Source organism: Rhipicephalus microplus, chromosome 3 (assembly GCF_043290135.1).
Source record: "Rhipicephalus microplus isolate Deutch F79 chromosome 3, USDA_Rmic, whole genome shotgun sequence".
Lineage (NCBI taxonomy): Eukaryota > Metazoa > Arthropoda > Arachnida > Ixodida > Ixodidae > Rhipicephalus > Rhipicephalus microplus.
Window position 1 is genome coordinate 105,359,118 of NC_134702.1, and position 23,454 is coordinate 105,382,571.

At 41.2% G+C, this 23,454-nt stretch overlaps 2 protein-coding genes across 5 annotated transcripts in view; both read right to left on the bottom strand.

Annotated features, from left to right (window-relative positions):
- Positions 1-4,119: 4,119 nt before the first annotated feature.
- LOC142803860 (uncharacterized) lies at positions 4,120-8,824 on the bottom strand. Its single transcript, XM_075890091.1, has 3 exons — positions 8,282-8,824; positions 7,700-7,735; positions 4,120-7,627 (listed from the first exon to the last, which is right to left on the bottom strand). Exons 1-3 carry the CDS (start codon positions 8,374-8,376, stop codon positions 7,381-7,383), a joined length of 378 nt encoding a protein of 125 aa, XP_075746206.1. The 5' UTR covers positions 8,377-8,824; the 3' UTR covers positions 4,120-7,380.
- A 2,392-nt stretch (positions 8,825-11,216) lies between these two features.
- LOC119171828 (high affinity cationic amino acid transporter 1) overlaps positions 11,217-23,454 on the bottom strand; it is an 82,302-nt gene continuing 70,064 nt past the window's right edge. For all 4 annotated transcript variants that reach the window (XM_075890097.1, XM_075890095.1, XM_075890096.1 and 1 more), the window contains one exon: positions 11,217-14,504. In XM_075890097.1, coding sequence (XP_075746212.1) covers positions 14,473-14,504 — 32 coding nt within the window. In that variant the 3' untranslated portion in view covers positions 11,217-14,472. The remainder of the gene's footprint in view (positions 14,505-23,454) is intronic.

Here is a 23,454-nt window from a genome sequence, read left to right on the forward strand (position 1 = left end):
CGCTTGTGCTACGTACACATACACGGAAAGTTGTTTGCACAAACATAAAGCTTCTGCTTTTCACTCCAATACCTGCTGTAATGAGTAATGATACCTCATTATTTTTCGTTTGATGTTCTTACGTGCGTTTCTTTGCTTACTTAATTTTCTTTAGAACTTCAAAGCACCGGAGCAACCCTGCACAGCGTGCAGAGTACCTTCAGAGGGCCACCTTCAATTACAGGCTGAGCCACCCACGTCGCCTCATTGAAAATGCATTCGGCATTATGTCAAGTCGGTGGCGGATTCTCCGCAGAGCCTTTAGGGCCTCAGAGACCACCACCGAAAACACCATCCGGGCATGCATCGTGCTGCACAATTTCATGCTCCAGGAGTCGCCACATGCAAGGCTGACATATAATCCACCAGGCTATGTGGACCGTGAGGACTGGCAGGGCAGCTGCATGGAAGGAGCTTGGAGAGACGGCAACGATGACCCCTCTATATTTAGGGAGCCCACTGCGTCTGGCTGTCACTCCGCTAGGTAAAATTTTGAACACCCTACCCTTTATCTTTCATACGTTTGGCATTATTATGTACAATACATTTTTTCAAAATAAGGTTTTTGCTGAAAGGCATCTTGCTGTCGCGGTCACACTCTTTCTTACATCTTAATTTTAGAAAAGTACTGCCATTATTTTTGTAGAACTCGTGTTCTAATTTGCAAATGACAGTTCAGAGCAAATGTCAATAATTCTGTTCACTTTTATATTGTGTGCATCTACTTTGCAGAGTGGCGATAGATGTCCGGGAGAAGCTCGCCAAATTCTTTATGAATGAAGGCCAAGTTCCGTGGCAAGAGCGCATCGTCACTCGGGCAGGTCAGCGGGTAAACTGAAGCCTGAGTAAAGGCAGATACCCTTTATATCACTTGTTCAAATTGTATTGTCAGTATATATCGTATTGTTTCTCCTTAAAAAGAACGGGACAGCGTTATAGCCTCAGTATGGAACTGGCATCCATCTTAATTTGCTTTATTCCCAACTTCATCCTTCTTTTCTTTCCTGCTCCGGCTCTCGTGCTTTTTCTTCTCCTGTCCCAGGGCTCATACCACTTCACCCAGGGCTCATACCACTTCACCTTTTCCGGTTTCTTGTAATTACCCCTACTGGGGTAATATTTGCAGACTTTTTCAATTGAAGCATATTCAACCGATCCACGTTCACCAGTGTACCAGACAGTCTTCAAAATTCCGTTCTGGGTGGCTGTCTTGGTCACAGAGTAAGGACCGTAAAATTTGGCACTGTCATCTCTTATTCCTTTCCTCACTAATATGAGGTCGGTGACTTGAATGTCTGGCATGTCTGCTCGATGGCTCTTGTCGAAATTTTTTTTTTCATTCATTTTCAGTATCTCTCCTCCTGTGATTTTTCTTGCCTCTTCTCAATGATCTTGATGTTTTTTAAGAGTCCCAACTCACGGTCTGCCTGCAAAATAGGGGTTTATACTGAAAAAACGTACTGTAGATTGCACCCAAAGCCACTTGTATAGGATCGATTATGATGTATCACGGCGGCTTCCAAAGAACATTTCCATCCACCAGGAAAACTATCGAACATCTTGATGTACTGTTTCACGCCCCGTATGGCACGTTCTGCCTGCCCATTCGCTGTGGGATGGTGTGGAGCACAGAACTTGATCGATATATTGTGATCCCGAGCCCATCTTGCTAGCTTTTCGCTCTTGAACGCAGGGCCCTTATCGCATACTATTGACCGCGTAGTCTTGAAAATGCCTTTTTCGAGGAGGCCTATGACGCTATTTGTATCTTCTTTTCCTGCTTGTGCCACGACCATTCTCCTGTATTCATCTATGGCCAGAAGAAAAGCTTGCGTTTTATTGACTCCGCCTGTTTCTTATTTAGTTTGGCAAAATCCAGGTGAACTACTTTGAAAGGTACGTTCGAGTGGCAAGGTAGTATCATAGCATCCGTGGGCTGTTTATACTTGACTTTGTGTACTTGACACACATGGCAGGAATGAACGTACTGACTGATATCTTTCTTCATGTGAGGCCACCAATTTGTTGTAGGTGCACCGAAATCCGTTGTGTCCTCCAGAGTCTGGGCTATCGTGGCACAAACAAAGGACTCTGGAAACAAGTGTTGATGGGACTTCATAACAACTTTCAGTAAAAACCAGTTGTCCGGAGCCTTCCAACAGCTTCACTTTATTGCTTTGTTCGGATTTTTCTGTGTTGCTTCGTACCATCAACCTTGATAGAGCATCTGCATTGGTTAAAAGTGGCCCTGATCGGTGCAAGATTGTAAAGTCGAATTGCTGCAAGTAATTCACCCATCTAGCAATACGTCCTTTTGTTTGGCTCATATTCAAGAGATTAGTGAGGGCCTGGTGATCGGTGAACAAAGTGAACTTGGTACCTTCCAGGTACAAACGGAAGTACTCAGTGGCCTTCAGAACGGCCAGGACTTCCTTTTTTGTAGTAGTGTAGTTAGTTTCAGATGGCTTAAACATGTAACTGTAGTAACCTATTACAAGTTGCTTTTCTCGGCTGGATGCTTCAACATATTTTTGATACAACACTGCTCCTGTCCCATAATGTGAGGCGTCAGTGTTCAATTCAAAGGGTAAAGTGAAGTCTGGTAGGCATAAGACAGAGTCGGAGGAGATTCTGAGCACCAAGTCACGGTAGACTTTCTCACATTCGTCACTCCATTCAAAGGGAACGTCTTTATGTGTTAAACATGCGAGATATCTAGTTTTGACAGCAAAGTCCCTAATGAAAGTTCGGAAGTGTCCTGCCCATGCCAAAAACACACGCAGTGAATAGACGTCATATGGTTTCTTCAACTGGGAGATCTCAAGGAACCCTTGTTCCGTGCTTTTGGTAGAAGGCATCAGGCTCTACGAATTTAGGCACCGGTTTCTCAGCATTCAGAGAGCTTATAAAGGATGTTATTTCGTTCTGTTGCACAATCTGTTCATGTTGCAGCTGAAGAGCCTTCAAAACGAGGCTCACCTCTTTCGTCAAAGACCGTGATCCTGAGTCTCTTCAACGCGCTGGTTCAAGAACTAGGTTGTAGAAGGTCGCCACATGCAAGTTCTCTTTTACAGCACCTTTCCTTTGTAGTTCAGTAGCGTCCACAGCTGCCTTTCCTACAACCAGGTTTACGAGTTCTTCCGAGCAGAGCTCACGAGGTAGGTCCACCGCTGCTTCATCTTGAACTTGGTACTTCGAAAAGATGATCTCTTCCGTGGAGGTCTTGTCAACGAAGAACTTCACCCACATGTTGGCTTCGATGGCCCGCTGCACCAAAATAATGTAGTGTTTCAACTTAAAAGAACGGAGCAGCATTATAGGCTCAGTAGGGACTGGCGTCCATCATTCCCAACTTCATCCTACTGTTCTTTCCTGCCCCAACTTATGTGCTTCTTCTCCTGTCCCAAGGCTCATACCGCTATATATATATATATATATATATGTACCTGTTTTTCTTAGCTAGGATCCTTTTTTTGTTCTTTTTTGTTATGTTGTATGTCACCATATATATGCTTGTTTTTCCCAATAAAATTTATTTCTGAGTCAGCACCCGTACTGTGCTTATTCTCGGTGTTCTGTGTACGCTGTATCAACCAAGATTAACGCGTACCTACTCACTCAAGCTTTCATTCTTATGATGATGCAGTTGTTTTATTCAAGCAACAGTTCAATTTTAATAATCTGCATGCTCCGAGAGTCTACAGTGTAGGTTCACTTTGAACACAAATACATGATACTGTGTTTATCATACTATCCTAATAAAGTGTCTGTGCTAATGTATATCGTAACATAGTATCTTCCAGAGCTAATTGTTATTTATATACAACGTGACAGACATATCCCAAATAAGCATTTGAGAAGTGCCGTTGATACTGCCTATCCATGCTCATGCAGCTCATTTTAGTGTTAATCGGAGACTGTTAACCAGGAAATGTCCAGGCTTGCCTTTCTAGCCACTCACTGCCAGAAAGGCAAGCATAGAACACATTTTCTGCCTGCTGGTATCATGTAGCACAAGAGATATCTTTTTACCAGCTGGCAAGTGACCAATAAGCTCTCACGCACTACCTTAAAGAATGAAGCCTGCCATAACTAGACCTTTCCTACCAATTATTGCGACAAGGAAAACTTTAAGGGATCATTTTTTATTGTGTAGCATGTATAGAAGCATTTCAGTGATGCAGTAGTGAAGTAGATGTATCAATGGTTCACTCATGTCTACTGGTACTTTGTTCTTAAACATGTCTTTCTCCGCATCAGTAGCACTGCCACATTGCTTTGACATGAAGATCAGAATGTGCTATATATAGGTTCATGAGTGCTCCACCAATAGATATAAATGGTTTACTTGTGATTACTATGCCTGACCTTCTCTGCTATAGAAAAGTTTTGCACAAGGACTAATACAGAACTCAATTTTGCAAAACATTAATAAGTTGAATTTATTCATATGTGAGAGAATCCATATGAATATTGCAATGAAGCATCAATGTGACTGCACAAATACAAAATACTGCACTGAAACACAATTGAAATCACAGAAATGCAAATGCTGCACTGAAACATAAATGTGACTGAATAAATACAAAACATAGCACTGAAGGACAAATGTAATAAGATACAATGTGAGCTCTTTCTACTTAACATTGACACAAATGGCATACGAAAGGAACAATACAGTATTTGCATTTTACCTCTGACTTTTTTTTTCTTTACGTGCTTTAAGTGCGACTATTTGACCATATAAGTTCCAAAAGTGCCCTGAAAAAAAAAAAAAGACGAAGAAATGCGAACATTGAACTGAAATGCAAATGAGCATACACAAAGACAAGAAATTGGACAGATTTCGAAATCGTATCGATGTTGATGTTCTATTCGAAGCAGTTCCGAAGCTTGTACTTTCCATAATTCCCGTGGGGGGTACAAGCGCTCCTGAAGAAGCCCGCGTAGACACTAGTGCCAGATCTCCCTCTAAATATTACTACGGAACTCTCTGGTAGAGTACAACTTAAACAGCAGCTGACCATCTTTACCACTAAAGAAGCAGTCGTTCTCATGCACTCTTCATTTTCCGAAACCGGGTACCCCGGCCATCCAACCCATGACATCAGTCTAAATTTCACCCCCATTGGTGAAGGCTTGTGGCCTTTGAGGAGTAAAAGCTACAGACATCTAAAGCTGTACCTGACTGTATTGTTCGGGCTCTGCCTAAGCTTAGTGATGAGTGTACTGCCTGTGCAACAAAAAAGGTCCCCATCGAGGAAATCATTGACAATAAACTCTAAACGGCTTATAAATAAACAAAGTACACGACTTTTTGGAACGATTTCAAACAAAATACCAAACACGCAGAGGGACATCTATAAAAACAATATCGCAACCTTAAAATTCAAACTTACATTCGTAGTTCTTTTGAAAACAGACAAAAATGCCCGTGGTTTAAAACACATCTGAAAAGGAAGGCTCCTCACCAGGAAGAGGCTTCATCAGAAATCTAATGGCACAAGGAGCTTCCATCAGCAAAATAAAAACAAAAACCCATCGAGGGAAGTATTCACTGACTATAAATTATGAATTGCTTATAAACAAAGTGGGTCACTTTTGACAACAATTTTAGAGAACATAGCAAACACTGTGGAAAATCGATAAAACATTAGGAAAACCTTGAAAATTGAATCCATACTCGTGATTCTTGTGAAAACAGACAAAATTTACCCATGGTTCTCAAAAGACAACAGATCAAAGCACTTTCGCAAATCTAGTAGGATAAGCAGCTCCCACTAATCATAAAATCATTATTGCCAATGTGTGAGACAAGCAAAAACTGGATTCTTCTAGTTTACTCAGCACTGCATACAAACCCTAGACAATTCTGGAGTGTTGTTGTAACCGATGGTCGCACACTAAGTTACGCCTATTAATGACGATATTGACATAATCAGATTTGAGCGATGCATTACAGCCACTGATAATTACATCTTGACTGTTTTCACTGTCACTATCGGCTCTGAATTTGTTTTATTCCTACATCTGAAAACCAAATAAGTGTACATATTTTATCAAAACTTATAGATAAGTTAAAGGGGTACTGACACCTTTTTTGGGAGGCAAGTTTACTCTGTCATACAAATCTCCTGTATACAGAGACTGCTCTGAGCAAGTGTCACACTCAGCAAATGCTGATAAAATATTTCATTTTCATGTGAAACTTGTTTTTCTCGTGTCGAATCTACAAACATTGACACAAACTTGACGTCGAGCTACAGTACTAATCCTGGTGACTTTACGTAGCAGTGTGGCTAGTTGTGATGATGTCGAGCACCAAAACAAAACAAAAAAGCTAGCTTCCGCCTCACCTTCTCAATCACCTGCTCGCGCCTTCCAGACACTATCATTCAGCGTACCTGTGAAGCCAGCTAGTGGACTCTAGAACAGGGTATGCGCACGCGAACACAAGATATACACTTATCAGAGGCCAGAGAAATCGTGTGATTTCGAATTGCTACGACAGCTGCAACAGGTGCAGCATACAGCAGACGATTGAAGAAGCGATCAGCATACAGCAGACGATTGAAGAAGCGATGTGTGGACAAGAATACATCGCAAAAACTTATACACGCATAAACCACCTAGTGGCGCTGCTCGTACTATGCCATGATGTCAGGGCACAGTAGAATCAAAACTAGCTTTTAAAGGCCTGCTGTAATTAATTTTCCGGGGCACACTCATGCTTACCGGTACATTTTCTACGCTCTTGGGGTGTTGGCCTGTCATTTGACACATAAAACAATAGACAAAAAATTTCGTGTCAGTACCCCTTTAAAAAAATAGCATCATCAGCTTTTCACCAATCCCTTCATTGTTTATAACCCTAATCGTTACCAAGAGAAGGAGAGTTGAAGGGCTAGTTTTTTTTTAACGGATAGTATAGGGGAGATTTTTCGTAGTAGTTACAGTTAGGTGTGACAATAAAAGTGGACAAAAAGGCAAGTTGCTGTCTATAGCAACCGAGCCTGCAACCTTCGAATAAGGCACCTGATGTTGTACCAATTGAGCTAAGGCAGTTGCCCGTCGGGCCATTCACTTTATCAGGTGTATCTCTGCATGTAAAGCTGGGATTGCTTGCCAATGCTGCTCGTACCGCGATGGCGACGGCGTGGTTTACAAGCACAGATACATCAATAAAAAGGACAGAAAAGACCTTATTTTGATTTGGTCGACCTAATTGACATTAGGTTGACATAATTTCGATAGAATCGCTATATGATGTGATGAATGATTTATAATTGTACACTTGTCCAAATTTGAAGTAATGCTAGTCTTATTATATGTACTATAATTTCAGTCGGAATCCTCCAGACATTCCATTTCAGCTTCATGTAGAAGCTTGTGGATCTCAAAAAGCACCTGTGAGCGCTTTCTCTTTGGTAATGCCTTGAGTTTGACAGCTACAAGGCTTCCAGCTATGTCGCACTCATCGGGCTGCAGTGCTTCTTTTTTCTTTGTGATCACTTGAATTGAGGTGAAGCAGCTGCCAAGAAGGTCTTTAGTACTCGCATCCACGTCCTCACTGCGTGTTTTTCTCTTCCTGCAAAACAAATTTACACTTACCGCTAAGTGCCATCAAAATGTTTGCAAAAAGTGTGGAGGGTGTAATTACCGAGATGGTGTAAAATCTGTGGGTTTCCCGGTGGGCCTGTAGAAGAAACAGAAACAAGGCACAGATTAGAAAAGCTGTCGTGAAGTTCATATGCAAGTCTTGGCAGCTTAGTTTCACATGTTGGCACAGAGAGTGATGCTAAGGAAAGGGAAAGAAACTGATTATTGCCAAGTGAGTGATTATGCCTGTAGAGTATAAGTGTACTAGCAACACAACATTAACAAAAACAGACAATTAAGTTGAATTACGTGATGCAACCATACATTGACAGCAATACTAAAAGCGTGTGATTGCCAACCTGCAATAGGCAGTGCAAGCAGAGCATAGATGACACCTGTCCTACGCAAAAAATTGGAGGCTGCTCATGCAGGATGACTGAAAAGATATGTTCAAGCTGCTATTCATTTGTACAATCAAAAAAAAAAGAATTAAAATGTGTGCTGCCAGTGTATTGTCATCATTTTTCTTGTATGTTATCTATCTCTTCTGACATCACAAATTTGTACTTGCTCAAGCATGATACCTCTAGCTTGAACAAAGCCTAGCAGATTTAATATTCAAAGTCCACATAGGCATTCTTACATTGAAGGTGTGGTTGGTGGCACAGCTGAGCAGTTGTTTATGGTCGTAGCCTGCGAAGACCTGTAAGAACTGTAATAATGATACGTCAGTGACATCTCGCGTACTGCACGAAGTCAAACATGAACTAGTACAACATGAAATTGTAATTATTAGAAAAAAGAAACAAACATTGCTAAATTTGCAGTGTATAAAAGAAACAGACACTTATCTAACCCATGTGATTAGATATTCATGAAAATCAACATACCGCAACTCATAGCGACATATTCGAGCATCATTTTCATGAATTAAGAGAAAGTAGATGTATCACTTGCATTTATATGTTAGAAAAAACATGGTACGTCACACAGCCTAGTCACGCTACACTGTGGCTTTGAACATTCGCTTAGCTGTATGTAGGTTGATGCTCTTATGTGCACCACAATTACTGTCCAAGATTACAGTGTGTTGTTGTTATTTCTTCCCACTATATTCTGAGCTGCTTACAAGATAAAAGGAGTTAACACTGTAAATAGTCGCGGTGTTTGTGCCTACTAGTGGAACACGTCAGTTATAGTGTATGCGGCAAAGGTGTATAGATATGCAGGCAACTGCACAGCACAAACCCGAATTTCATTATTGCATATACGTTCTACTGCTTCCAGCATGCATTTTGATTACAGCTCCCCGTTACCACTGAATGAGAGATTCTGATAAACGCGGCACATTGTTTTCCATGTTACCATTCCACGATTAGATACTGACTGGTAGGCTTTCAGTTGCACTAAAGAAAACGGGTACCAAAAGACTTCCTTGGCAGTCCCTATAAAAGAGTTCTAGGGCATTTATTTGACGTAAAAGAACATGCTTATAAACTACTGAATGCTCCTCTCAGCATGTGGACCAAATATAGCACTTAAAACAGCAAGAATTCACAATTATGAGCAAAAGACAGCCACGATTTGCTTGCTGTGCCGTTAGCAAACTATGTTAGAAGTACAACTGTCACAGGCAGATTTTTGAATGCTTGTTTTGATTGGATATATAAAAACAGATAAAACTTTTGAAATGTGGCTTACCCTTCAGGGCATTCTTCTTCAAGGCACATCTCTCTAATAAAAAAGAAGTAAATGAATCAGTATGTACCACTAGTGAAAAAGCACCTGTGCGTGTTGCTTGTTATTTTTTGGCATACAGTGTGGGAGTATGCAGATACTGTTTTTACAAATAAATATTCCAGATTTCTTCACGTCATTCTTTGAAATTTATGAAATGTCACAGTGATGTCCAAATATCGCAGCCTACTCAAGAAGACAGCCGGCACTACGTAGTAGTTCCGGCTGTCTTCTTGAGTAGGCTGCGATATTTGGACACTGTCGGCGCCGGCAGAGCGCGGCGCCGCCAAATTTATTATGCCTATATTGACGAAGTTGGAGGCATAAAACCTCGTTTTGATTGCCCTTCTTGGCCCCTGAAAATTTGCCGTCAACTGATATTTAACAGCACTAAACACTGAATGATATAAATTACTTACTCTCGGAAAGAGACTTCATCCCTTGCTCGCAGACGGGGAAGCAGTGTGTGGGCCTGTCCTTCAGTATCTCTGTACCTCCGAAGCGGATGGACCCAATATCTTCGCGGCGCATTTAGAGAGCGGCGACGCTGAAGCAACAGCAGACACGCCATCATGGTAACGTTGAGCGTTGCGAGGAGATCGTCGTCGCCGGCCATTGTTCGCACGAGTGCACCGTGAAGTCTGAGAGCTCAAAACAGACGACGAAAAAGCGCGCGAAATCTCGCGAGCCGCTGCGAGACCGTTCAAGACTGTTGTCACGTGACTCCCGCAGATGTGGCCAGCGTGCCGCTTTTCACCGCTCGGCGGCGAAGACGCGCGTCATGCCGCGGCGGCACGCTTCCCGCTTCGCTAGTGCGCGCGTGTCCTAAGCACAAACATTGGCGATGCCGCAAGCACGATAATAGCTTACAGTGCACTCAGAGACACGGACAAGGAAGGGCCACACGAAGACGAGCGCTAACAACTGAATTTTATTTTCAAGGAACACGTACGTGGGCACAAATACATGCGCTATACATAGTGCATGAACTCCAAAGCATTCGTTCACCGCGATAACACGTACTCGAGTGCGCTGTGAGCTATTATGTATCTTCACCAACTAGCCCCGGTCAAACACCTTGCTGCAAGCACCATTGGTCAAATTTTTCCGCAGCATTTCGCGTCGCAATTGGCCCAAAATCACGCGCTTCTATGTTCCAATGCGAATGCGGGCGTTGAGGCGAAAAAAAAAAAAAAATGCCTGCCGTGCGCAGCGAGCGTACTAAGCGCCCGAGAGTCGAGGAGGTAAACGCGCGCGCGGAGGTGTCTCGCCATACTTTCCGGGATAGAGAGGTTTTAGCAACACCTGTCGGAGCCACGCAGCCTAGAGTTACTGTATATGCTACCTTTAGGTACGGTAGCATATAGAGTAACTAACAAAGCCAGACCTTTGGCGCCCTCTATGGGCCTTTCGCGCTGTCACGGAAGCCTGCCGGCACGTTCGCTCCACCACTTGAGCCGCCATTATCGGCTACCCTCGCGTCACGAGCATGAAGATAACGCTCTCGGCTTTATACGCGACCTCACGGCGACGGCGAGTGGGTCGTGGACTAGCATCCGCGTTCGCATTGCTCACAAGAGTGCCAATTCAACGATCTCGTTTCCGGAAGTAATCAATGATTTTTCAGCAAGTTTTCTTCTCTGGCAATTGCGGTTCTCCAAACTTTCCTTCACACTCTTTCGGTCACTGCTAGCCCGCAGTACCCCCTTGACTATACAGACCAATTAAGCCACCCACTTTTGTGCAGTTCATCTGTCAATGTGATTGGCCTTCCTTTTCCACATTGAGTCTATCGTCCTGTCGGGGAAAAAGAATAAAGTGCAAAAAACAAAAGACAAAAGTTGTACTACATCAAGGTTTATTACGAATGGCATAGCATTAGAGTCGCATATCTAGATAAATAGAAAACATCTCTCTCCAGTTTTGGTAAAATCAAATTCTGTCTGTGCTGGCCACACAGATTGTACATTTCTTCCAAAAGATTGCAGAACATGCCACACAAATGTGCCTTAAATACTTTATACAAAGCAAAAACACTAGCTCGAAGCTCCGAATTGTAGGCGCTCTGGGCAATCATCACTTTATTTACAAATGTACAATGATACACTCATATAAAAACATCTAAATCGCAACAGTGTTTGCTGGCAGTCACACTCAATGAATGGTCCCCAGAATATGCATGTGCAGCATAAAAAGCTGCATTCCATCATATGTATAATCCACACACAATGGATGGAAGCCCATCTAAAAGTTAACATCTTTCCTCACACAAATGTACACTACCATAATACTACAGTAGGCAGTCTTATGTGAAATATGCGAAGCACATTTGCAGCAGCTTTGGTCAGTTTCCAAGATGATTAAAAAAAAATCAATGCTCAACTTTGGTTCACTTTTTCCTCAAACAACAGAATGAAAAAAATGTAAACTGCGAAATAGTCAGAGTGACAAAAAAAATACCCTTTAAAGCTCACTTGATTAAACCATGAGTGAAGTCGAAAATGGTGCCAGCATCATGGCATGACATGTATAAGGTGATTGCCAGGAATCCCTAACGATGGCTCAATGTTGAAGTGTGAATATATTGGACCCTACATAAAACATGCGGTAAAAATGAACCATCAAACAAGCAGATATATTTTCGTGCCAATGCACAAAAAAATGAAATTAAAATTTAGAAGAGCAAGGTATTGAGACTATAATTACTCAGCTACTTTGTAAACACAGCCAATGTAGTGTAAGCTTTACAAATTTTCTGCAATGAACCTATTAGATCACACATGCCACCCACAGTTATGTTGATGGTTATACGATGAACATCAGGATTTCTCACATCGTCCATCAACGAAGGAACACTGCTAAATCGTTAAGTGTTTTGTACTTGCCCCATTTATTTTGACAAGCGAAAATGAGCCTCTGATGTGCTTCCATCTTAAATAGCACCAGAATGAAGCAATAAAAGAACACCTGGAAAATGACATCGATGCACATAACCACAACATTTATGAATCAGAATGGTGTACACTGTATTCATGACACTAATTATGAGCCCAGATGTTGTGCATAGCATGTATAGATTCTCTAGCCCTCTAGGACTCACTCTGGGTGTCCAATGCACACTCATTAAATATTGACAGGCAAGATCAATGCCCGAAAATGCACAAGCAGAATTACAAGAAGAAAGCTACACCTGATACAGCATACCATGCAATAGAGTTCTGTCGCTCCAGAGAACTTGCCTGGACAGTAATGTATATACACATCTGCACCTGTATATACACATCTGCATCTAATGTATATACACATCTCTGTACACATCTCCATGCGCTGACAGGATCACATATGCATCCTACATAAATTAGAGGTTTGTATATGCATAGCTAATATATTTCTCGTTTTCGTGACTACATTGACTATTTGTCACTAAGTATTGACAACTGAAGCTGCTATTGCATACTCATTTTATCTATCCATTCAGTTCATCGCATGGACATCAAAATACTCAATTCATTCAGCAACATACCCATGTTAACAATTAAAGTGATCGAGTGGCATTGCCTCGAAACACTGGGCAGGCAGTGTAGCATAGAATAAGGCTTGCAGTCATCACTAGTAATTTTGTCACTGTCACTGCTGTCAAATTTAGTAAAACAAGGTCTGCACAATCACTAAGGTGGAGTTCACTGAGCGTGACATGCAAGTTGCCCACCATCCACCAAATGTGTGTAGGGTTAGCCTCATAAGGATGGCATTACAAGCCTAAAAAGTTTCCTGAAAATAATGCAGCAAGTTCTGTCACGTCTATTTCGAGATAGTTGGCAATAGTAGTGCTTGTTTTGAAGAAGCTGCTGTGAAATATGCAAATTCACTCTTCATCTCTGATCAACCATCAGTGCACTACAACACAGATTTGCTAAGCATCTAATTATGTCATTTATTAAGGTTCTGTGCCTGTACGTAAGTCTATTAAATGAAATTGTTTAACTGCTTTCTTTATTTATATTGCCAGCACTTCAAGCTAGAAATTTTGCCCCGCATGAATAGCATACATATACATTTGCTCATGACAAACATTTATATTGGGATAGAAGCAATCCTCAATTAGTATTGACCTGCTACTGAGTAAAATTACACATAAGCATACATCATGCAAGTGAACATGGTGATAGAGAACAACCACTGTACAAGAACAAACACATCAAAACAAATAACATAGAATGATAACATAGCATCGCCTGTCGCTAAATAGGAGTAAAAGTCATAAAGATTCTGAGCAATTTTTAGAGCTTGAGTCAAGGCAGATGAACCAAATTAAAAAAACATATGCAGCAAAGTAAAAGTAATAGAAGGGCATGAATGATCTAAACCTAACATGCATGCACAAGTAGGATGACCTCACATGGCATACACAGCCTAGACTAGGAACGTATTAGCTTAAAAGATGCTAAGAATCATCACAAATGAAAAGGCTGTGCACAATGGACCTCATGTTCATTAAATCTGTAGATGCACTCCTTACCTGGGTACAGAAATTACCAGCATTTAAGAAGACCACTTTAGTAGCATGAATAATATTTTATAAAATAACGAATACCTTTAAAAAGCTTCCGATTGTTTTGGGATAGTTTGTACACTACTACATCTGAACAGTTTGCAGATGGACTGACCAAAGTTCTTGAGTACGAAACGACAAACTAAGACATTGGCGAAGCATGCAGAAGATAAAATAGATACATCTAATTTGTGCTAGTAAAAGCATTCGTCAATCGCCTACGCATGCGTCTAACAACATTCAAAGGGAAGTTCAATTGCTAATTGCAGTCTGCCACATTATGTTCTAACAAGTGAACTTCGTCAGGAGTAAGTGGCAATCCCTACAGTCCGAGAATATGAATAAAGATGATTTGCAATATGAATGCTGTTGCGCACACACACTGCTAGTCATTATCACAGGCATGGCCTGCCTTATCACAGCACCAACTTGGCATTGCACGTCGGTAGACAAAGTGTGGAACAGTCACTCAAAGCTGAAGCGACTCCGTTCATATTCGGCGAGTTTAAAAATACAGCACATGGGCTGGCTACAAAAAGCTTTGGTCAGTGTCTAGTCCTCGATGATGGACCTGCAGCTGTTGAGTTAGAGCAGAAGAAAAAAAAAAAGAAATGAGACAGAAGACGTGCTCAAGAATAATTACAATATCCACATACTTGCATACAGCAACAAAGCAGAAGAAAAAAAACAACAAATGCAATAACAAGGCATAACAAAAGTGAACGAATTCTGAAACATGCTCAGGGAAACAACAATGAGTTAAGGCCAGTTGTGGCGTACTTAAAACCTGGTCGGAGTTTGATGCAGTGCATAGGCACGTTGATAGCACTCCTGTGTGCCTGCTGTTGCAAACAAAGCAACACACCTGTACGTGTAGAGTCAAACCTGCATATATTGAACTGATACGCCAATGTATTTGCTGTGTCAAACATTTGCACCAACTCTTTAAAAATAACATGCAAATTACAGCACAGTATTGAATTTCAATCTCCTGTTCATTTCCACATTCAGTATATCGAATGCTATGTTAAGCTACATCTTTACAAGTGTACTTTGTTTCAGCTGATGCTGCTAAACATTCCTACTAATGTGAATGGAATGTGAGGCTATCAAGAGAAACTGAGCAAAGCGAATTTCTTAACATAAACATGGCTCACACAGCAATAACCGAGGATTAAACTAAATTTTCATGAATAAAGTGCCGGAACCCTGATGCTACTCTGAGGAATGCAATAGTTTGGGAACTCCAGAGCAGGAGGAAAAACTATTGAGGGGGTTCCAGATTATCAGCGATCACACGAGTCTCTTCAATGTTCACTCGAATCTCTGTCAACCAGTATATTTGCATTCCCCGCCACCAAAACAATTGTCGTGACGAGGAGTTAAACATGCATTCTCAAGCTTAGCAGCACAATACAGTGCAGACCACTTATAACGGAACCACTTTTAGCACAGGACCGGTTATTACGTGGGTTTTTCTGACCACCGATATGTCGCTCATAGAACTCTATGCATAGGCGGACCGATTATTGGGTAGACGCGCAGAGGAGAATACCGGTTATAACTGGGACTTTTTTAGTCGCGCGACCATAAAACCGGCGAACGAAGCCCACTTTCCTGCCGCAGTGGAACGTTCGGGGTGGGAGCAGATGGGAATGCATGGGTGAAAGCCGGCCGCCAGCTGCAAACACAAGCATAGCCGACGAAAACAAAGGATAAAGTAGGGAGGGAGAGAGACCTTGAAAGAAGGAGGGAGCATGTTTTTGGAGTGCGAGACAAGCGGCATAGGTGGCAGCCGGTCTTCTCGGTCTTTTGCCTTGTTGCATTTGTCGTGTGCGCTTTTCTGCTTACCATGTCATAGTGGCCGCGTGAGAAAGTCACGAGACTCAACACTGACGCAGTGGCCATGAGACTGTCAACACTGACAACGTGTGGTCCGGCCTTGTTAACAGCAAGTTCGTAACCGCCATTGACACTTTCCGAAAATTTGTCGATTCTGGGGAGTCAGAGCCACCTGACAGCGACGAAGCGAGCTCAGATGACGCGATCATCGCAGAATTGCGCAGTAGAGCGGAGGTTGCAACCGATGACAAGTCAAGTCGGACAGCTAAGATGACGTTGACTCGACGCCAGAAGCAAAATTCCCTTGCAAAGACGCGTTAGAATACCTCACAAAAGTGAAAGGATAATGCCGGAAGAACCAATTGAGCGAGAAATCCCTTAAGGGCTTGAGCGTTGTCGAGGAAGAAATTGTGCGAAGTGCTGTTCTCAGGCATCGCCAGACAAAAATAACGGCGTTCTTCCGTTGATGCCGGACTTAGGAACTTGCTGTTTTGTAGCGACTGTTGAATTTGTCCGCGAGTGAGAAGTATAATAAATTGCTTTTGAAAGGTAGGTTGCCCTTTTGGCATTGGAAAAGGTTGAAAAAGCATGTTTTGGTTATAATGCGGTACCGCTTATAGCGCGGATTTTTAAAACCCCGTGACTTGCGTTATAAGCGGTCTACACTGTACTATACTAGCTAAGGCAGAAAATTAGACTTGTGGAATATTCGAATGCGTCCAACACTCGAAAAAATAATGCAGTATTCGAATTCAAATCAAATTTAAATATTAAAAACTTCGAATTATATGAAACGAACAAATAGGTGCATATTAATTCCCATGTAACAATCTGTAAGGACGGTTACACTGCAGTAAAGGAGTGATAAGCCATGAAAGCACCTATCCAAGCATATTAGTCCGCATGTAAATATGGGGTCACTGCAGTGAAGTAATGCTAAGCAGTCAACACGCATAATGAGGAGAAATCTGCGCTTCAGCAAAGCCGCACTTCATATTTTTTGTTTTTTTTATTTCCAGTTTGAAAACTTGTCACACCGACTTATATGCTCCAGGTATAACAAAGTTTAGAAGATAGCATATTTAACTGGCTATCACTAGGACTGTACTGAAAGTCAAATCCTGCTACTTTTTAAAGTTGTTGCCACTTCCTTTGATGCAAAAAAATTGCCTTCGCACAAGCCTTGTCTCAATTAAAAAAGATATATAGCGCTGGTTAGTTTGGTCATGCAAAATATGCCCCTTTTTCTTTATAATAGGTGAAATATATATACTATTTGAATGATTCAAAATTATTTGACCAAAATTACTATTCGCATCGACACTAAAATTCACCATTCGCACAAACCTACAGAAATGCTTGCTTTAACAAGATGAAAGATTTGCTTTGATAACTTCTTGCAGCTAAAACATCACTGTACTTTCAGCCCAGCATTATCAAAGAGATGTGTGCATCACTACTTCAAAAACTCTAGGTATTCTCACTCTGACACCCAGAGCCTACAAAAATGCTCAGCAAAGTCTCAGCAAAGCTGGAATAGCGGCCTCTCAAGGCCTTTTTTAACACCTTAACTCTTGTTTTCGATATTTCCAATCAAAAAGTGCCCATTTATCGTATTGCCGATTTGGATTATGGCTGTGCTAAAGAGTAGCTAGCCGATGTTGAAAAATATTTTTACCACATAGTCAAATCAATGAAATAAAGTTGATTTCTGGACAATACGCAAGAAACAAGCTACCTGCTAAACAACAGTTACAGGCACCAGGCCTTTCTTCACTTGCGTAGGCTAAGCAGCCTTCGTGTATTTCACTCTGGAAGCTTCGGGGCTGTGCGAAAAAGTTCACAACACCTAATAACGCCAAGGGGCCTAACTAGAGGGCACTCTCAATGTTCGTCTTCAAGCTGTCTTTATGACTGGAGGAGCTACTCATTCACAGTTACGCTGTCATCACCTCGGGACACAAGATAAATATCTGCACTCGAATCATCATCACTCGAAAAAGATCCCGAAAACTGATAACTTTTTTCTCAGTGTTAACAGACCAGCTAAGCAGGATCACCGCCCCGTATTCAGTCTTTCCATATATAAACCGCACTCCTACCATAAAACAAAACTAAATCCTCGAGCAAATGCAGCCATCTAGTGGATGATATGCAATGTAACCCGTAAATGCGCACTTCTCTGTTTGAGCACTAGAGCGGAGTACCTATTCCGTTAAGCGAATTCTACTCATTCAAACAGCTTGGTGACAGTTCTGCTGGGTCAAAGCAGTTAGGGGGTTGAATGCTCTTGGTGGTAACTGCTAGAAACACAATTGTGGAGTACCAACTAGGGCAAAAATCCCAATTTTTGTAGTAGGAAGGCATTTACTGTGCCATCCTTCAGACAAGCATGGTACCTGCTACAAACTTACAAGGAATTTGACACACTTTTTGATGCTGAGCTTTACGAAGATAAGGAATGACCCCTGAAGATATCGTAATGGGTTGGAAAATTCCACGACCCACTCATTATGCAATCCACACTGTGTGACACTGGTTGTTCTTTTCCTGTTTTAAAACGCTCTATTACTCACATTGACAATTCCTTTCCCAACATGGAGCCTGTTAAGGGTCAGTTTGCAACAGAGTTTCAAGCATCAGCGTAGTATACTAAGCTGGCGTGCAGCATACTCGAACGTATCCCTGGTGTTTGCTTAGTTTTTTTCTTATTTTGTGCAATAGTCGTTACGAACACAGGCGGCAGCGGACACCAACAGCCCCAAAATGATTCTTGTTGCGATCTTGGAACAGCTTTTGCTGTGAAGGGCCTGGATAAGATGCTTAATTTCTGATGCATTTAATGAGGCCTTCTTGCAGACCAATCCGTAAATTTCTACACAAAATTCTAAACAAAACTGAGCAATTCACGATATAGGAAACCCGAGATTTGGGAAGTTTCCAGCAGGGCAATGAAAAGGCATATTTTGATTTTCCAATGAATATGTCTAGCAGTACAATATACATCTAGGTTTGACTGTACACCACTCCAGCTAGATTTCAAGGCCACAGGAAACAAAAATAATATTTCTTTAGAATAATGATCGAAGTTGTAGCAGCAGTAGGAACTTATGTGTCCCATGGAGTGCATTCTTGTTGGCTATAAAAAACATGGTATACAATAAAGAATATATATACTTTTTGCAAAAAAGTTATAAACACTAATTACTGCACATAGCAACGTGGCTGTGCTACTAACGGACAAGTTGGCCCCATGAACCATCTGCGAAAATGTAGTCACTAGAAGTACACAGCCATAACAGGAAAAACAAGTTAAAACACAAGGAGCTTTCATTCTGTAACACAGCCTGCATAAAGAATTAGACTCTCCCAAGTGTGTAGCATAAAAATTATCATTTAAAGAGAAGTCAATTAGCATGATAGCACGGTTATTTAAATGTATGGCAGCCACATAGTGAAAAGTCTAATGCTAAAAAAAATATAAGCTGTAAAATAATCTTCTGCCATTGCTACTAACATAGTTCTTTAAAGTGTGATGAATCTCAAATCATTTTAGTAGCTGTCTGGTTGAATCAATTTTACATTTCGCATGTATCTAATGCAAAGGTTTCCTCCAAAGAGAAATAACGCGAACACTGATATTTCTGTAAGCTGTAATATTGACAATATTTAAGATCAATCTAATGCGAAGGTCATTTTTGGAAAGAGTGCTAGAATGAAACGAACAGATGTGAAACGCCGATATTGCAATGAATCGCCCCAAGCACAAAACTCCGAACACAAGGGCAAATATCTTGAATAAGACAACAAAGAAAAAAGGCAAGTGCCAGCTGTTAAGGTAAAATGTAGAGTTACATGGCAAGCACATACAGAGGTTAGTCACAGCAAGACTACACAGGAAGCACCAGAGCAAAGTTGCACACATGCGAAAACAATACTGCTCAGTGGTTGGCAATAACACACTGACAAATACAAACAATGCTACACATTCATGTGTACATTTATGCAGAAAAATGTATTTTGTTATGACCGGGGTTAAGCTGGCCACTCGCTGACCATAATAATGAAACAAAGGTACCTTGAAACACGGACTTGCATCAAGTTAGTGCAAACAGGTTATGCAAGCACTTCAGTGCACACATATACTACCACCCATAAGCAAAAGTATGCGGACCACAAAATCACAAGCTGAAATCACAGTCTAAGCCATCAAGTCACGAGCCGTCTGTTGTGGGAAGAAGCGTTCCTCCGACGGAATTCATCAGAAGTGCTCTCGGCAGCAGACAGCTCGCCATGCAACCGTGCAGAAGGCAAAGATATACAAACTGCAACGGTTTGTATACTTTTGCTCCAGATATACGTATTGGTCTATATATATGTGATGTTTATGTACAGTACTCACGGATTAAAACAAGACAATTCAGGGCTAAGTAATGCACATAATTTCCTTTGCCCCACCTTCAGCTCCCGTCATTTCAGCCTATGTTTTACACAATCAGAGCCAACATTATCTACAGACAGTAAATCGATCGTGACGCGGCTGTCTCGAGCAATTGTGCATACCAGTCTCTAACCTAAAAAATTTCATGTCACGTTTGAATCCGTGAGTGCTGTACACTCATGAGCAGTATGAATGGGAACACATTTAAAGGTAATAGCACCTAAATTCAATCGGCAAGCTCAAATTTTCGGAACACTCATGCAGCAATGTATGCATCCTGCAATCCAATAAATCCCAGTTATATCTGCGCATTACAAATAGCTGAATAAATGTGAATTCAGTGTTCCCTCTCATATTGCTCACACTGTGCATGCGAGAGTCAAGGGATGAGAACCTCTAAAGTACGCAGAAATCTGATCCTACACTAAAAGCAGGGATTTACTACGAATTTGCTACAAGATGCAAGATTTTATCTCTCAAACATTCACTGCTTATGGTGTATTAAAGAATCTAAAAATAATCATATAATTACTCCTTTTTTATAATTGAATCTCAGCTGTCGCTTAATTATTTTTTACTGCCAAACAACACCAGTGGGAGATAAACAATGCAAGCTTCCAGTTAGTATTAATGACAGCAAGTGATAGCAAGCTTAATTTCATGGGTTTTTAAAGGTTTGTTCACCTTCTGATTCACTAACAAATAAAGCTGTACATGAGTAGGTTTCCACACAATCTGAAGTGAAAGTGCAAGCACTAGTGGTGGTTACATTTTCTCACTTTTTGCGATTTTTACTAATTCCAGAGGAAACATTATGTGGCACTTATGTGAAACAGTGCCCCTATAATCAGACTTTGAATCTTTTTCGTTGCAATGTTTTACAAAGAACATTTATACTTTAGCATAAGGATTGGTGAAATATGATGTTCCACTATCAACTGGACACAATTCTCGCTGCTAATAATGAAAACCCAGCAGGTTTAGGACAAAGTCAGCTAAAAACTGCAACACTGTAGATTAACAGCAAACTGCAACAGCATTACATAAAGTGTGAACTTTCTTGGCTCGGTGCAGTGTATTGCCACTAAATGTGAAGAAGTGCTTTTACTGCGAAGATGTAATATTGTTAACAGAACTTGGAAAATGGAATGTGGAATTATGGTTGGCTAGGTTATAGTGCATTACGCCCATGAACAAAATGACGTGTAGAACTATTTCTGTTTTTTTCGCGACCGCCAATGCCTCTTTCACAAGTGTTGTAACGCTCAACAGCGGCATCGGCCACAAATTGTTGTGCCCTCTTGTTTCACGACAGAAATCATGCTAGCGTTGTCAGCCTTCACCCTTCAGACTTTCTATGGGATGCATGCATGTTTGCTCGGAGGAAGAAGATTGGAAATTGAGGGAGCACCAGTGCAGAGCGAAAATTATGAAGCCACTGCAGCACGATATGCAACTGCAGCCACTCGCTTCCATTATTACAGCAGTGACAGGGATGCGAATTTTTTCAGAATGTCACTGCTTCAGCAAATTTTAATTTTATAAAACTGTATTCTGGCACTTTTCCAGATATAAAGTCTGAACATCAGCGAGTGAAAGTCATTATGCTCCACTGAGAATAAAATGAAATGTACTATTGTATCAAACCTTTCAGCCTTTGAACAGCTATTAATTAATACAAACAACTGCAGGAAGACAATCTAGCAGCTGTGGCCGTGACTATTGTTGCTGTTTCAGCAGCAGGAAAGAGCACCAATACGTCTAGAAAAGTGCCTTCGCACAAAATCAGCATAGAATCCCAGAAAAAACCACCACTTCTCTGGAGACTCATTTGGTGATTTCATCTAAAATACTAGCACTATTTTTTTTTTCAAGGGGCCCTGCAATACTTTTTAGCATGGTCAGAAAACGCTGCCGATCGGTAGTAGAGGCTGCCGACAACAAGTGAGCCAAATATTATAATGCAGCGCGTGGCATGAAATTCACAACAAATTATCAAAGTCACTTAAAAATGGTTTTTCTTCTCTTGACAAATAACAGAAGACAAATATCACTCGTAGAACGCCTATCTATCAGGCATTGGCTGATTTGATCATGAGCGCTCACTTGTTACAGAGGTCGTCGCGGGAGGCCGCTACTTGTCCACGCGTGCACATGCAATCAACGTGAAAAGGCCGCGCATTCAAAGAAAAAAAGAAAAAAGTGCTCAAGGTTGCGAAGTGCGCGTGCCGTTTTTCTGTGGCCCTGCTATCCCTGCCTGCTTAGCTTCCAGCGCTTTCCTTGGGACTAGAGAAGAAAGAATGCAATCGCAGCATGCGCCAAATCTTTGTAACTCCACTCCCACTGGACGAATTCTTAAAATTTTTGTGCCGTTGAATTCGTGACGAAATAAGCTCTTCCAGTAAATTCATTCTATGGTTACTTGAAAAAGCATTTCAGGCCCCTTTAATGCGTTAAAATTTAAAAACTATGCACTTTTTATGAGGAGAGTGTTACATGGTTTTGTGCTACAAGTGCTTTACACGAATAATTCGACAGCAGCAGGCAAATAAAACTTGGAAAATTCCTCATGATTATGGCTTCTAAGGTAAGTCTGATGGCAAAATTTCCTCTTTAAAGTGAAATAATCGCTCTGTCGAACTAAGAGTCTACAATGTTGTAAAGTTAAGTACCGAATTTACTGCTGCATATGGAAATATTTTCTATGCTTGCACCTCCGTAGCTACTTACCCATCATACCCTCTGCAGCTACCTTTCTCAATGCCTACACCTGTGTTTTCAATGTGACAGTAAGCAAAAATTTCACTACATTTCAACACTAGATGTCATTGCAAACTATACCAACATAGTTTTAGGAGTTGTATTGTATTATGCAGTAAAGCAACGATCATTAAAACTGTGCCTTAATAATCTGCAAACTTAAACTAATGTGCGCTGCATCTAGTGAGGTTTCACTTGTGCATTGGTTGCACTTGTCATAATAGTGCCAGCTGTACTGGCCACACATGACTGGCAGCCTAAGTACCAAGCTAGATAGTCTTGGTAGACAAATTCTCAAATCTCATTATGCTCTTTTTTTAGGCCATATATCTCATGTTTAATGTGGACATACAAACTTTAACGGGAAAAGAGGACACATTGCTCCTAGTGGCTGATAAGCTGTGCAGTTCAAACTCCATATTAGAAATTATCAGTTATGATAGATTGCCAGGCCTAATGAATTACCGATTATATTGAGTAAATA